Raw genomic sequence first — 17,119 nt, forward strand, 5'->3', positions numbered from 1 at the left:
CGGTAAGTGCTACGTTAATTACCAACACAGAGCTCAGTCCTGAAAATTCCAAAGTTTTAGTTGATTCCATGTTCAAAATGTTCCACATAAGGTCACCAGGAAAAACTGGCTGCATACAGTCTCGCAACTAATGAAATGAGATAAATAGCAAATGAGCCCACCAAAGGTATTTGCAATAAAGGTTTATCTTCTTACACAAGATAAACTGGAATCATTGTGTGTACAGCTGGAGGTTCTCTCCTGTTCCACTTACCCACAAGTGCAGACATGAAGTCATCTCTCTGTGTTCTGTATTTACTCTAAAGATTAGTGACAAGCTACCATGCTGCCCCTAGGGTTTTCGTCCTTGTTTATCTGAAAAAGTGCAAGGAGACTGCCACCACGGCCATGGAGCCAGCCCCTGGGAGACCCGAGGGTCTGTGAAGGCTGGAGCCCAGTGGGTGAAAGGTCAAGGTCACTTCTGCTCCTCAAAGGTCCTGGCCTCAGTCAGCCTCCAGCAGACGACTGGAGTGAAGTAGGAAATGATGTATGTGTCAACGACCCTCTTGGAAGTCACAGGAGAAGCCATCCTGAGGGTCTCAATGAGGTCGGATGATGTTCCAGAATGGGAGACAAGCCAATTTGGGAGCAGACCGGATCTGGCTTCATTCGAAATTATTACCAGTTAGTTGATAACAACAGACTCCAACTAGGCACAATTTGTATTGACACATCACGGGAAGGACAACAATTCCTAGGGAAAGACGCCATGTAGAGAAATTATCTAGCCTCCGTTCCAGAAAACCCAGCTCGGCATCGTGGCGCAAGACCATCATCCTGTGCCGGACAGCTGCACCATCAGCATGGTTGTGGGCCAGCTCAAGGTCGGTGGAGACCCCACCGTGGGGTTCCACCACACGTTCCTATTAAAGAACATCAACGATGCTTGGGTTTGCAGCAATGGCATGATCAGGCTTGCCCTGCACAAACTGACCTCCTCCCCCTCCCAGCCAGGCGCTCTTGCTGTCTCCTCCCCCTCCTCTTCCTGACACTATTCGCATTCTGCAGATGCTCCAAATCCCATCCCTAAATGAGCCCTGCAGCGGGAGAGGGAGCCGGGCACACTACCCGGGTGTCGTGCGGGATGTCTGCATGCCAGACCAGGTGCATCTGCCAGAAGTTTGTGTTGTTCCAGTACATGCCTCGGAAAGACTTAAGTGATGCAAAGGTTTTCTTCTTCCTTTTCTTTTTTTTAATCTACTGACAAGTTGCTCTAGTCACCCAAAAAAGTGAAAGATAAAGCAGCTGCCTCATCGCCCAGATATTGATTTGTTCAGATGTTACAATGCCTCGTGATACAATAAAACCATGAAGATTTTCTTTAAAAAAAACAAAAAGAGAAGAAGAAGGAAGGAAGAAAAGAAAGAAAGAAAAAGTGCAAGCAATCCGTTAAGGTTAAAGAGACAACATTAAGGAGTGTGGCTGTACCGTCGTACAGCCGATGACTCTGGCCTGTGCTTAATCCAGGGCCTTGTTTAAAAGAGCTTTTCGATTTTAATTAAAATAAAATGGGCCCTGGAAGAAAACACGTCTCCTCCAGCAAGGATTGTATTCAGCTTGCTCTCTGTAATTTTGCCCATCACACTGCTGGCTGTTGCTTTTTGCACAGCTCTTAAATGGTGTCTAAATTGACCAGCTCTGTTGCCAAGGAAACGGACAGGACAATGCTAATAGAAGCTACTTAGGACACACTGTGAAAAGCTTAGAAATAAAATTGTTTGACATGAAAGGCACCGTGTCAGCAGCCAGGCAACTCTGTTAAAGGCTGCACTGAGCAGAAGGTGGTGCCTTGTCTCCCCCTACTCTTTCCTCTCAAAATCTCTCCTAGAAAATGAATTCTGTCCTAGGAGCTTGGATGGCTTTTCCTATCAGAATCACTTTGTTTTCCTGGCTCAAAGTACAGAAAAATCCTCATGTTGTGGTTCTGAAGCACCCAGCACAGACTTCCATTTCTACCCATGAAAATAGGCTGCTTCCCCCCACACTTTTCTTTCCACCAACAAAGTCCTTTCCCCTCATGGATAAATTGCAAATATTCTGAATTTTCTAAGATTGTTAATTAAAACCCACTTGATTTAAGCTGCTTCTCCCATTTTGCACTCACAAACCATAAATTATGGAGGAGGTCAAAGAATGAATGGCAATTTGACATGAAGAGGTTGATTTATTGCTTCAGAAGGAGTTTTATACCAGATGTGGCAGGAGTCATAAATTAAATGCTAAATGTTATGTACTATTATGCTTTCAGGAATATAAATGTGTCTAAAATGCTATGCAGGTGGAATGATAAAAATATGAATCTACTCTCCTGGCAATTTTAAAAGGCCCTTTAAAGCTGTCAAAAAGAAAGTAAGCTGAAAACAACCTAGATGAGCTCCTCAGATGCCTTTTACAGCACACCCATGCTTTATAAAAGTAACCCTTTCCTATGAAATGCGGGACATTGGCTTCTGTTGGTTTGGGTGGGGAGAAGAGAGAAAGAATTCTTTAATCTAAAAAAGACAGAGAGAGAGAGCATGAGAAAGGAAAAAAAGAGATTCGGGGAGCTCTGTGCTGCTGAGGCATTAGGACATGCATCTAAATCAGCATTCCCCACTCACTCCTCTACACATGACCATAATTTAATTTATCAAACCTCATCAGAAAGCCAATCTGGATGGAACTTGCCTAACTTTACCTAGCAGCTGCAGGGGCTATCGTTATTGGGCTTAAAATATAAAATATAGAATAGGACAAGATTCAGATACATGAAAGCTTGGATCTGCAAAGCCGCAGGAGACGACTTCACCAGGGGGCAGGAGCTGTAAAGGGAAGGACTCGGTTTTGAGGGCCAGTCCATGCTGACCAGCAGCCAGGGGCTGGAAGCAAAGGTAACGGCTGACCATCAACTCACGCCTGGGATGATGGTACTTGGGACACAAATGCGGACAAGGTGGCTCATCTGATCCCTGTTCCCCTTTTCCCAGAACTCTACCCACCCCTCTCTCCTAATTCCCCACCTCTCCGAGGTCTGAACACGCACTGTCTCAATTCAGTCAAGATTTCAACCTCCAGGTTTGAAAATCAAGTCCCTGTATTGTGGATACACTGGCCCCTCAGAGCGTATCCATTTAACCGCCTCTCCGACGTGCCAGTGGTACCCGCCAGGCTCCACAGCGGACACCCTGGCTGTCGTGGAAAACACAAGCCAGCTGCATTGGGCAAGAGGCACCTGTGCTAAAGAACACTCTGACGGAAAGAAAGGACCTTACAAGCATTTAGTGCTCTCAGGAAGGTAGCCAGATTTAGCAAATAAAAATATACGACACCTAATTAAATTAGAATTTCAGAAAAAAAAAATGATTTTTTTACGCAGATTCTGATTCCATAGGATAGAACCTGAGCATCTGCATTTTTACTGTTTGTTTTTGAGACAGAGTGCAAGTGGGGGAGGAGCAGAGAAAGAGGGAGACAGAATCCCAAGCAGGCTCCGGGCTCCGAGCTGTCAGCACAGAGCCCGATGCAGGGCTCGAACTCACAGACCATGAGATCATGACCTGAGCCGAAGTCGGATGCTTAACCAACTGAACTACCCAGGTGCCCCAAAATGACTGATTTTTAGTATAAGTATATCCCAAGTACTGCATAGGATATACTTACACTTATACTAAAAAAAAAAAAGTGCCCATTGTTTACCTAATAGAAATTTAGCTGAGCGTGTTGTTATTTTATCTGGCAACTCCAGTTCTGATGCAATATCATCTGGCAACTCTCGTTCAGAGGCCATTCCAATTACTTTCATCATATCAGTAATAGTTGACAACATCCAAAGTCTCCACTCCGTGGCCATGATGCGGCCATCACACTAGTGTATGTCTTGTTTTCCGAAGACACAGTACTTCTAGTAATTCCCACCACCAAATCAACAGGATCCTGACTCAGGAACAGTGTGGGGAAACTTAACCAGAAACTTAAGAAAAATGCCCCAAGAGTCCAGGAAGAAAAAGAAAATATACTTAGACCACAAAATTCCCAGACGGCTGTGACATTCTTCTGCCCATGAACAACACAGCAGCGAATCACCAGACATGAAGAGCACGACGTAAGCGGGGCCAGGAAACACAGAGGCAGCCCCTCTCAGCCTGTGTCCTGGTGTATTTTCCCACCATCTCAAATAGAAGTCGTTATGATAGACCTTATTCAACCGAGACCTTCTTAGTGATCCCGAAAATAAAAGAGGGAAACATGCATATAATGCCATTTCACCAAGACCCAATAACAACCACTTACCAAGAGAAACCTCTGGAAACTAAGGAATGCTTGCAAACAACTTCACCAAATCTCATCCTTTCAGTATCCCATTAAGAAAAAGATAAACTAGGGGAGCCTGTGTGACTCAGTCAGTTAAGCGTTCAACTTTGGCTCAGGTCTTGATCTTACAGTTCATGAGTTTGAGCCCCCCATGTGGTTCTCTGCTGTCACCACAGAGCCCGCTCCAGGCCCTCTGTCCCCCCTCTCTCTTCCCCTCCCCAGATCATGCGTTCTCTCTCTCTCTCTCGCTCTCTCTCTCTGTCAAAAACAAATAAACATTTAGGAAAAGAAAATAAACTTCACTTTTTTTAAAGGGTACAGCCATTCTTTTTTTCTGAAATTTTTTTAATGTTTTTATTTATTTTTGAGATAGAGAGAGAGCATGATCAGGGGAGGGGCAGAGAGAAAGGGAGACACAGAATCTGAAGCAGGCTCCAGGGCCTGACCTGTCAGCACAGAGCCCAATGCGGGGCTCAAACTCATGAAAGGTGAGATCATGACCTGAGCCGAAATCTGATGCTTAGCCGACTGAGCCACCCAGGTGCCCCAAAATAAACTTCACTTTTAAAAGCTCTTCTCTGTTCCTCAATGTTTAACAAAGAACTTCCATATGACCTGGCAATTCTACTTTTGGGTAATGTACTCAAACAACAAAAAAAAAAGAAAAGAAAAGAAAAGAAAAGAAAAGAAAAGAAAAGAAAAGAGAAAAGAAAAGAAAAGAGGAACTCAAATATGTGTACCCTAGCATTCACTCCAGCATTAACAACATCCAAGAGGTAGAATCAACTCAAGGCATCCATCAAGAGATGAACAGACAAACACTGAAAACATTATGTTAACTGAAAAACAGCCAGACACAAAAGGACAAGCGTATGACACCCCTTATATGAGGTATCTAGAACAGGCAGTTCATAGAAACAGAGAAGCAGAGGTTAACAGGGGCTGGGGGAAGGACAGTATGGGAAGTTTATTGCTCAATGGGTACAGGGTGTCTCTTTGAGATGATGAAATAGTTCTGGAAATAAGTAGTGGTGATGGTTGCCAAAAAAAAAGTTTTTTCTAATAAATTATTATTGCTTTTTTTTTTTTTAAAGCGTCTCTGCCTTTGGCTTCCTCATCTCCTAAAACCCCTCTTCCTTTCTCTACCTCATATCACACTTAAGGGCTCTGGCCACGTCTGACCATCACCACAGCAACTGTGGCCTCCTGACTATCAAAACAGAACAAGACTGAGTTCTAACTCAACTCTAACAGCCACACCACAAGCCTCCCTTTCCCACAGCCAAGACCTACCAACTGAAGTCAGAGGACATCCTTCCAGGGCTGCATGGCATCTGTTCTGTGAACTTGAGCATGTGGTCAATGTAACGTGCCCATGAGCTGTCCCATTTGTACCTACACGTACCCTTGGCTGTGATGGCATCCCTTGCTCTCGACTGGATGTGCTAGGTTCCACTCCCCATGGTGACACGTTGCAGGGGAGCGTCTGTAACTGTTCCACCTATGAAGTAGGGCACTCGGGTCTAAGTCTGCTTTTTCTTGCAGTACTTCTTAAAACAAGGATGGTGCCATTCTTTTCTAGAAGCACTATTTCTGCATGACTTCTGGTGTGCAAATTCACTTCCAGAGAGAATAGACTTAATTCTCTCAAGTACCATTCCCAAAAGAAGCAGCACCAGATGCTACATCCTGGTCATACAGAACCTTCTTTTGTATGACCAGAGCCATTGTATAGTAATAAAATTTTAATTAAGAAAAAATTAATGATAAATTCATGAATATGGAGCCAATAAAAATACTTTTTCTTGTTTCCCTTTCTAGATGTGTGTGTTTCTCAAGTGTTTTCAGCTGTTGGATCAAAGGAATGTTTCTCACACTTTTCCCCATCAATCTTAACCACAAAGCTATGTTTTCTTCCCCAACAAGAACTGATAGGTAATTTCATTGAATACTTCCATACAAAACAGAGTTGGGAAGCAATATTAGTGCTTTTATTCACTATACATATTCACTCCCTTACTGTCTTACTCTTAACCATTTAAGAGTAACCAGTTAAGATGAGCTGCATACATTTATTGATTGACTCGGGGTGGACAAGTACAAAATGTAACGTGTTCTCTCTCCCACGGGGCATCTGTATTTTAAATTCTCACTAAAGAATGAATGATTAGTAGGGACTTATTAACAAGTAGTAGGCACTCAATAAATAGTTCAGTTGCAATGGTGCATATATAAGACACTCCATCTTCAAGACCCAGAAGCCTAGGAGAAAAAAGTAATAGACAGTGGAGCCAACAGGCACAGCTAGCTACTGCTCAGTTCAGTTGCATCCATAACACTGCCTCTTAATTTGCGTAAGAATGCCTAAGCCAAGCTTTCTCATTCATTCCTTGTTCCCCCATCTCTGTACCTAAGGGGCATTCTCGGATGCACAGCTGCCGTCATATTTCTTCCATCTAACCCATTTACTGACCTCTTATAGGCAACTCCTAGTGGCTGCTAACAGCACGAACCAAACACGCCCATCCCCACAACTTCATAGTTTAATTGTACGTTACGGTTGCCACCGCCATCACCTTTGCAAATCCCGATGGTTGTCAGACTGCTTAGAACTTGGGGACAAGGACCTCTTTGGATGCAAAAGTATACATGCTTGAAACCGTAAGCATATGTAGACTGTGTTGTTAGAACACAGAAAACCTGTTGGGAGAATTCTGGCGGGAGATAGTGAACACACACATTTAACAGTTCTTCCTGCCAGCTCATACTAAAACAACAGTAAGGGATTAAACATAATAACGATAAGTTCAAGTACAAGTGAAGAGAAGAAAACAGAAACAAAATGTTGGACAATGTAATGTAGAAAGAGGAGGTGTAACTCCTTCATTAGATCCAAGAAAATCTAAGCTGGGCCATCTTGCGTGCTTCACAATCCTAGGGCACTAATTGCATATGGTGCCATTCACACACAGACCACTCACATGGGTGCAATGCACAGCCTTTAGAACCATATGTGAGGCTCCAAAGTTCAGTCCTAAATCAGCGGTGGGAAAAGCTGAGAATTAATCTGATTTCAACACAGAATCCTAAAAGAATAGGAATCAGTGGGACCAGGCAACTCTGGAAGCAGGGACAAAGACGGTGCTAAAAATACGAGGACAGCTGAAAATCAATTTAACAATTCATCCCTTTCACTGCTAGAAAGCTGGAGGTTTATCCCAGGGGAAAGGTAGAACAGAGGGTCTGGGGGCTGCATGGCACCAGACATAGCTAAGAATGGGGATACGATGCTCAGAGAGATTGTGCGAATGCGTACAGACTGAATGTTGAAATTCCCTGTCTTCTTTTCCAGCTCAGATCCCAGAATTCCGGCAGCTACTTCTGTACTCTCTGGGCAAGAAAGCAGAAGAGCATGCTCTGGGAAATCTGACCATCCCCAAAGGAAAAGTCTTAAAATAATTTAAATACACTAGCATAAGGGATTCAAAAGATTACCCAGGCAGATAACCCTACCCATACAAACATAGCTACTATCAACTTTTTGTTTCTCTGCTCTTAAATATAAGCAAATAGTAAAAATCCCCTGATGTCTGAAAAAAAAAAACCAAAAAACAAAAAACAAAACACCTACAGGTGAAATACAGAGGCAAAAACCAGCAAATAAAAAAATCACTCTGAAGAAGACTACACCCTGGGAAGTAAACTCTAAGGCTTTGGAATGTCCTGCCTGATAAAAGTGTCTTTGTTTACCTGGAGGCCCTAGGCCACACCAGAGACTCAAAGGTGATTTATAATAGGGGCCTGGGTAGTGCGCTAGGAGCTGGACCTCCAGAGGGGCTGGAGACTCAAGTCAGCCATGTGGCAAGTTGACTTGTCTGTGTGACTGAGCTCCAAGAGAAACTCTGGACACTAAGGCCAGGTGAGCTTCCTTGGTTGGCAGTACTTTCCGTGACCAATCACATGCTGTTGCCAAGAGCCAGTAACACTGTCCACAAATCTACTTGGAGAAGACAACTGGAAGTTCTGTGTTCAGAATTTTCCTGGACTCCAGCCCATGTGTCTCTGCCCTTGGCTGATTCCAATCTGTATCCATTCACTGTACTAAACCATAACTATCAGTATAACTGCTTTCTGTGAGTTCTGCGAGTCCTCATAAAGTATCAAATCTGAAGCTGGTCGTGTGAACACCAAATTTGAAGTTGATGTCAGAAGTGAAAAACATCTTGTAATAGTCCCTAATCTTACACAGGAAGAATACATTCTCAAGAATCCCTGTTATTAATCCCTCAGAGAGATAAGAAGTTGACATTATGCCCATGAAAGGGGTAAAAGACTATATGAAAGGAAATATTCAGAGAACACAAAATATGCTTTTCCACTGGATATTAAAAACAATAGGTGAAAAGTTAAAATTAAAGCTAATGATGTCAAAATTGAAAATCTCAGCAGAAAAGATTAAGTTGTGGAAATGTCCCAGAAAGTAAAGCAAAAACACACGGACTGAAAAAAATATGAGAGACAAAAATAAGAAAAAGATCCAACATCTAAATAAGAATACTAGAAAGAGAGACAGAGAAAAGGGTGGGAAAATAATTATCAAACTTGTAATTAAATAAAATCTCCCAGAACCGAAAGACATACATTTGCGGACTGAAAAGGTCACCTAAGTAAATAAGCAAGTCCAGGAAAAAGAAAGAAAATAGTTCCATCATTATGACATGTTGGAACATCAGAGACAAAGAAAAGATCCCACAAACTTTCAGAGAGAAACAAAGTTCGTTTTACTTAAAGGATTTAAAAAACGGCAATTTTAAAAAGCCAGTGGATCAATGCCTTTAAATCTCTGAGGGCAAGAGGCTTCTGCTAGCCAATAGGCAATCTAACCATCAAACACATAATGACAGCAATTGAGTAAAACAAATTAACTATTAAAAAGTCATTGGTTCATAAGGATTTAAAAAAAGATAAAATTCATTTGACAATAGAAGAGGCTTCCAAGGCACACTACCCTGAAAGTAATTAAATGGGAAAGATTATCTTATTCCTCTAGTATAAACTGTTCAGCCCTCCTAAATAAGGAAGAGTCATTCAATCAGAAGGCTTCCAAGGGTGCCTGGGTGGCTCAGTTGGGTGAGCGTCCGGCTCAGGTCATGATCTCGCGAACTGTGCGTTTGAGCCCTCCGTCAGGCTCTGTCCTGACGGCTCAGAGCCTGCTACAGATTCTGCGTCTCCCTCTCTCTCTGTGTCCTTCCCCCACTCTCACTCTCTCTCTCTCTTTCAAAAAGAAATAAACATTGAAACATTTTTTAAAAATAAGATTTCCAATAATATATGAATGGAAATGATAGAAATATCATCTTACAACTTCCATAATAAGATTACTGATTAGATGATCATCATTAAAAGATATTAAAATAACATGTGAAAAATTGGTGAACATTACAAAGATGAGATCAGGCTATCACTACTTGAACCACTGTTCTAGCTTAGGATAACTAAAAGTGAGAGGCTCTTACCACCTATGGAGCATTCTTGGGAGACAGCAGAACTAGATAGAAGCTACGCAAGGCTTTAAGCCTATCTTTGGTCCACAAGAAATATGGGAAATAGAAAAACAAGTCAGCCTACTATGAGAAGGCAATCAGCCAAATCCAGAACACGGAGCATTCTTATCACTTCAATAACCCAAGGGCACTGGGTGGGGAAAGGGTAGGGATATTGTGGAGGAGGAGATTTGGAGCCTAAAGAGAGAAGGAGATTTGGGGGCTTAAAACTTTCAGAAACATAACAACCAAATACAATGAGTAGAAATTGTTTGGATCTTGAACCAAACAAAGTATCTATAAAAGTTATTCACAGGCAAATCAGAGAAAGTTAAATATGGATTTGTTTTGGGGGTAATATAAAGGAATTATTGTTAATTTTGTTCAGTGTGATAATGGCACCGTGCTTATGTAAAAAAAAAAAAAAACAAAACGTTCTTTGTTTTATTGTGGAGATTCATTCTGAATCAGCTAGAGGTGAAATGAGATGATGTATGAAATTTGTTCGAAAATGTTCCAGCAAAACAAACCAACAGGTAGTAGGTGGAGGGGCGGTTGGAGTAAGTAGGCAAAGTGCTGATGGCTGTTGAGGCCACTAGTTTGGGGATGAGCACACGGAACTTCTCTGAACTCTGCTTTTTTATATGTTCAGAAATGTTTGTAACAAAATGTTTTCTAAAATTCTGAAAGGAAATTATTTCCAACTGAGAATTCTAACCTGGTCCACCTTGAATTAAGTGCAACCATAAAATAAAATCGTTTTCAAACACGCAAGATACCAAATAACTCATTTTTCATATAGTTTTTTTTTTGTTTTTATTTTTGCTTTTCTCAGGAGGCTACTCAGGAGGGTAGACTCCATCAAAATGAGAGAATAAATCAGTACAAGGGAGCTTCCCAATCCAGGGTATTCAGTACATGAGAGAGGTAAAGGTGTAAGAGAAGTAACATAAAACAGAGAGAAAGAAACGTAGACAGGAGCCTGTGCAGCAGGCTCTAGATGTTTCTTCCAGAAAACAATGGAAGAATACCAGGTATAAAGAATGGGTCAAGCACACATTTACATACTGGTGTGGGAAAATTTGGGATGAAATTGGTGCTAAATTCAAAGAAAATTGAGCAAAGGTATTTTTATTTTTTTTATTTTTTTTACTTATTTTTTAAATGTATGAAATTTATTGTCAAATTGGTTTCCATACAACACCCAGTGCTCATCCCAAAAGGTGCCCTCCTCAATACCCATCACCCACCCTCCCGTCCCTCCCACCCCCCATCAACCCTCAGTTTGTTCTCAGTTTTTAACAGTCTCTTATGCTTTGGCTCTCTCCCACTCTAACCTCTTTTTTTTTTTTTTCCTTCCCCTCCCCCATGGGTTCCTGTTAAGTTTCTCAGGATCCACATAAGAGTGAAACCATATGGTATCTGTCTTTCTCTGTATGGCTTATTTCACTTAGCATCACACTCTCCAGTTTCATCCATGTTGCTACAAAAGGCCATATTCATTCTTTCTCATTGCCAAGTAGTATTCCATTGTGTACATAAACCGCAATTTCTTTATCCATTCATCAGTTGATGGACATTTAGGCTCTTTCCATAATTTGGCTATTGTTGAGAGTGCTGCTAGAAACATTGGGGTACAAGCGCCCCTATGCATCAGTACTCCTGTATCCCTTGGGTAAATTCCTAGCAGTGCTATTGCTGGGTCATAGGGTAGGTCTATTTTTAATTTTTTGAGGAACCTCCACACTGTTTTCCAGAGTGGCTACACCAGTTTGCATTCCCACCAACAGTGCAAGAGGGTTCCCGTTTCTCCACATCCTCTCCAGCGTCTATAGTCTCCTGATTTGTTCATTTGGGCCACTCTGACTGGCGTGAGGTGATATCTGAGTGTGGTTTTGATTTGTATTTCCCTGATGAGGAGCAACACTGAGCATCTTTTCATGTGCCTGTTGGCCATCCGGATGTCTTCTTTAGAGAAGTTTCTATTCATGTTTTCTGCCCCTTTCTTCACTGGATTATTTGTTTTTCGGGTGTGGAGTTTGGTGAGCTCTTTATAGATTTTGGATACTAGCCCTTTGTCCGATATGTCATTTGCAAATATCTTTTCCCATTCCGTTGGTTGCCTTTTAGTTTTGTTGACTGTTTCCTTTGCTGTGCAGAAGCTTTTTATCTTCAGGAGGTCCCAATAGTTCATTTTTGCTTTTAATTCCCTTGTCTTTGGGGATGTGTCAAGTAAGAAATTGCTATGGCTGAGGTCAGAGAGGTCTTTTCCTGCTTTCTCCTCTAGGGTTTTGATGGTTTCCTGTCTCACATTCAGGTCCTTTATCCATTTTGAGTTTATTTTTGTGAATGGTGTGAGAAAGTGGTCTAGTTTCAACCTTCTGCATGTTGCTGTCCAGTTCTCCCAGCACCATGTGTTAAAGAGACTGTCTTTTTTCCGTTGGATATTCTTTCCTGCTTTGTCAAAGATTAGTTGGCCATACTTTTGTGGGTCTAGTTCTGGGGTTTCTATTCTATTCCATGGTCTGTGTCTGTTTTTGTGCCAATACCATGCTGTCTTGATGATTACAGCTTTGTAGTCGAGGCTAAAGTCTGGGATTGTGATGCCTCCTGCTTTGGTCTTCTTCTTCAAAATTACTTTGGCTATTCAGGGCCTTTTGTGGTTCCATATGAATTTTAGGATTGCTTGTTCTAGCTTCGAGAAGAATGCTGGTACAATTTTGATTGGGATTGCACTGAATGTGTAGATAGCTTTGGGTAGTATTCACATTTTGACAATATTTATTCTTCCAATCCATGAGCACGGAATATTTTTCCATTTCTTCATATCTTCTTCAATTTCCTTCATAAGCTTTCCATAGTTTTCAGCATACAGATCTTTTACATCTTTGGTTAGATTTATTCCTAGGTATCTTATGCTTCTTGGTGCAACTGTGAACGGGGTCAGTTTCTTTATTTGTCTTTCTGTTGCTTCATTGTTAGTGTATAAGAATGCAACTGATTTCTGTACATTGATTTTGTATCCTGCAACTTGGCTGAATTCATGTATCAGTTCTAGCAGACTTTTGGTGGAGTCTGTCGGGTTTTCCATGTATAATATCATGTCATCTGCAAAAAGTGAAAGCTTAACTTCATCTTTGCCAATTTTGATGCCTTTGGTTTCCTTTTGTTGTCTGATTGCTGATGCTAGAACTTCCAACACTATGTTAAACAACAGCGGTGAGAGTGGACATTCCTGTCGTGTTCCTGATCTCAGGGAGAAAGCTCTCAGTTTTTCCCCATTGAGGATGATGTTAGCTGTGGGCTTTTCATAAATGGCTTTTATGATGTTTAAATATGTTCCTTCTATCGCGACTTTCTCAAGGGTTTTTATTAAGAAAGGATGCTGAATTTTGTCAAATGCTTTTTCTGCATCGATTGACAGGATCATTTGGTTCTTATCTTTTCTTTTATTAATGTGATGTATCACGTTGATTGATTCGCGAATGTTGAACCAGCGCTGCATCCCAGGAATGAATCCCACTCGATCATGGTGAATAATTCTTTTTATATGCTGTTGAATTCGATTTTCTTATTGAGAATTTTGCATCCATATTCATCAGGGATATTGGCCTGTAGTTCTCTTTTTTAACTGGGTCTCTGTCTGTTTAGGAATCAAAGTAATACTGGCTTCATAGAATGAGTCTGGACGTTTTCCTTCCCTTTCTATTGTTTGGAATAGCTTGAGAAGGATAGGTATTATCTCTGCTTTAAATGTCTGGTAGAACTCCCCAGGGAAGCCATCTGGTCCTGGACTCTTCTTTGTTGGGAGATTTTTGATAACTGATTCAGTTTTTTCTCTCATTATGGGCCTGTTCAAGCTTTCTATTTCTTCCTGTTTGAATTTTGGAAGTGTGTGGGTGTTTAGGAATTTGTCCATTTCTTCCAGGTTGTCCAGTTTGTTGGCATATAATTTTTCATAGTATTCCCTGATAATTGCTTGTATTTCTGAGGGATTAGTTGTAATAATTCCATTTTCATTCATGATTTTATCTATTTCGGTCATCTCCCTTTTCTTTTTGAGAAGCCTGGCTAGAGGTTTATCAATTTTGTTTATTTTTTCAAAAAACCAACTCTTGGTTTCATTGATCTGCTCTACAGTTTTTTTAGATTCTATATTGTTTATTTCTGCTCTGATCTTTATTATTTCTCTTCTTCTGCTGGGCTTGGGGTGTCTTTGCTGTTCTGCTTCTGTTTCCTTTAGGTGTGCTGTTAGGTTTTGTATTTGGGATTTTTCTTGTTTCTGGAGGTAGGCCTGGATTGCAATGTATTTTCCTCTCAGGACTGCCTTCGCTGCATCCCAAAGCGTTGGGATTGTTGTATTTTCATTTTCGTCTATTTCTATATATCTTTTAATTTCTTCTCTAATTGCCTGGTTGACCCATTCATTCTTTAGTAGGGTGTTCTTTAACCTCCGTGCTTTTGGAGGTTTTCCAGACTTTTTCCTGTGGTTGATTTCAAGCTGTATCGCACTGTGGTCAGAAAGTATGCATGGTATCATCTCAATTCTTGTATACTTATGAAGGGCTGTTTTGTGATCCAGTATGTGATCTATCTTGGAGAATGTTCCATGTGCACTCGAGAAGAAAGTATATTCTGCTGCTTTGGGATACAGACTTCTAAATATATCTGTCAAGTCCATCTGATCCAATGTATCATTCAGGGCCCTTGTTTCTTTATTGACCGTGTGTCTAGATGATCTATCCAATGTCGTAAGCGGGGTATTAAAGTCCCCTGCAATTACCACATTCTTATCAATAAGGTTGCTTATGTTTGTGAGTAATTGTTTTATATATTTGGGGGCTCCCGTATTCGGCACATAGACATTTATAGTTGTTAGCTCTTCCTGATGGATAGACCCTGTAATTATTATATAATGCCCTTCTTCATCTCTTGTTACAGCCTTTAATTTAAAGTCTAGTTTGTCTGATATAAGTATGGCTACTCGAGCTTTCTTTGAGCAAAGGTATTTTTAAATGATAATCTAAAACCATTTAAAAAATGTTCTACAGGATAACAACAACAACAAAAAAAAAAAACCGTAGTGTGTGACATGGCCCAACCATGAACACTTTTAATATAGTCATGATAATGTAGATACAGAATAGGGATCTTTCCAGAATTATGGTAAAACTATGTTGGGAGGAGGGGAAATAGGAAGCATGCATGTATTAGGATAGAGCTACTGGCTTATGTATAAAAGAAAACTAAATTTTCATCTTCCCAAGTGCAAAACCAACAGATAATTTTTAAAGATGAAAAATCAAGAAGTAGCAATAATACCATGTTAACTAGAGTTGCATATGTCAAAAAGTGGTTTCCTCTTTCTGTATTCAAGAAACAGAAAAGAATCGTCATATAAGGACTTTAAGAGACAAAACAGATTAACATAAGGGAAGGGAAACAAAAATAATACAAAAACAGGGAGGGGAACAAAACAGAAGAGACTCATAAATATGGAGAACAAACTGAGGGTTGCTGGAGGGGTTGTGGGAGGGGGGATGGGCTAAATGGGTAAGGGGCGCTAAGGAATCTACTCCTGAAATCATTGTTGCACTATATGCTAACTAATTTGGATGTAAATTTTAAACAATAAAAAAATAAAATTTTAAAATTTAAAAATTAAAAAAAAGTAGTTTCCTGTAAGAAGGGGGGAAGTGGGTTAGGTGACATGGTTTTTACTAACAAGTAATGTAGAAATATTTGATCCTTAAATATATTCATATATGTAATTTTGATTTAAAAAGTTAAAACTTAAAGAACTTATTTAAAAAGAGTAATATAAACCTATCACTTAGACACATGGAGGTAAGTACTAAAATAACCAACCAAAAGACTTAAAAATGATTATCTCAGGGAAATAAGAAACATGCAAGTCCAGCTTTGATTGAAAAATAATAAAAATATGAATAAGTCCTTCTGGAGACACCGTGGTCTGAAAGTGTCAAGTAAAACTGGATCTGATCAGGAGAGAAAGGGTTTTATCTCATTTCAATGTTAAAAAGCACAAGCTAATTATTCCTACAACCAAAGTAATGTTTTCCCCTTCAGGGAGAGCCTTGTTATTTCAATTAGACATATATGCACTAACAGGCCCATAAATATTTCTAATTAGCTTGTTTGCTTCCATTTTATGAGACCGCTTTCAAATTAGCACCCACATTCTATAGAAATGGAAGGAGAATACACGAAGCTTGTAATTTCCCTCTCAAGGAAGGAAGAAGGACAATAGATCACATGTCCAAAAAGACTACTCATTGGACTCAAGCCATTTATAGTGCATGTTATTTGGAGAAACCTACTTGTCAGACTTGAATAAAAGGCTAAAAGTGAATCACAGTTTCAACCAATTATTTTCAGGTCTTCAAGCAAACATGATAGAAGGGTGTAGGCAGAGCATTAGGAGAGACAAGCATGATGCTCACAGCTCTTCCTCCTCAAGCTGTGATTTCATCTGGCCTTCCCTATTAAAGAAAAACCACAGGGAGCTCTCCCAGGACCCAAAAACGGTCCCGGAAATCAAGGATTCAGAAGCACATCAGAGCCTCAAAAGGCAGATGAAGTTAGCATGAGCCACCTTAGACCACAAAGGAAATATGCTTCATGTGGAGATGCCTGTAACCTAAAAATTTCTCAGTAAGTTACTGTCATTGTCACCAACATCATTGCCACAATTTTGAAACTTGACTGAGTGGATGTGGCTTAAAAAACAGAAAAAGCAAAATGATAATAACATTTTGATCCTACAGGAGGTGAATGGGGCAAACAATCTGAGGTATGTGTCAAAGTAAAGATGAATAAAAGCTTTGATATGGCATGTGACTGTGTGAAAAATAATCCCTGCATTTCACTGAGTGGTAACTCTGTGCCAGGCACGTCCTTGGCATTTATACACATTATCTTAAACAACTACAACAATTCTGAAGAGGTTGTATCATTTGCCTGAATGAGACTCTGAGGCTCTGGGAGAGGCAATGGTTTCTCCAAAGTCCCTTGAATGGTGTGTAGGGGTCACTGGGTTAGCCCTCTGTCTGGGTCCAAGGCTCTACCCATTTGTAATTCTGCCTCTCCTCCACTTGGGTAACATATGACAAATCATGTCCCTCATGAACTTTTTCAAAAATCATTGTATTATATCCACATGGCCATTTAACATAAGGAGCCGTTACTTCCAATCTTTAATTAACAAAATCTTGTGTTGGAAAAGC

The 17,119-nt window shown here is 40.5% G+C and overlaps 1 protein-coding gene across 1 annotated transcript; it reads left to right on the plus strand.

The window, feature by feature from the left end:
• The first annotated feature begins 604 nt into the window (after positions 1-604).
• Positions 605-1,028, plus strand: LOC124529231 (nuclear transport factor 2-like). The gene is given in 3 exon segments (XM_047103063.1): positions 605-746; positions 749-766; positions 769-1,028. Coding segments are annotated over 3 exon segments (420 nt in total).
• The last annotated feature ends 16,091 nt before the right edge of the window (positions 1,029-17,119 follow it).

Source organism: Lynx rufus, unplaced genomic scaffold, assembly GCF_022079265.1.
Source record: "Lynx rufus isolate CCGP_SWC_20201006 ecotype Redwood Valley unplaced genomic scaffold, mLynRuf1.p SCAF_6, whole genome shotgun sequence".
Taxonomy (NCBI): domain Eukaryota; kingdom Metazoa; phylum Chordata; class Mammalia; order Carnivora; family Felidae; genus Lynx; species Lynx rufus.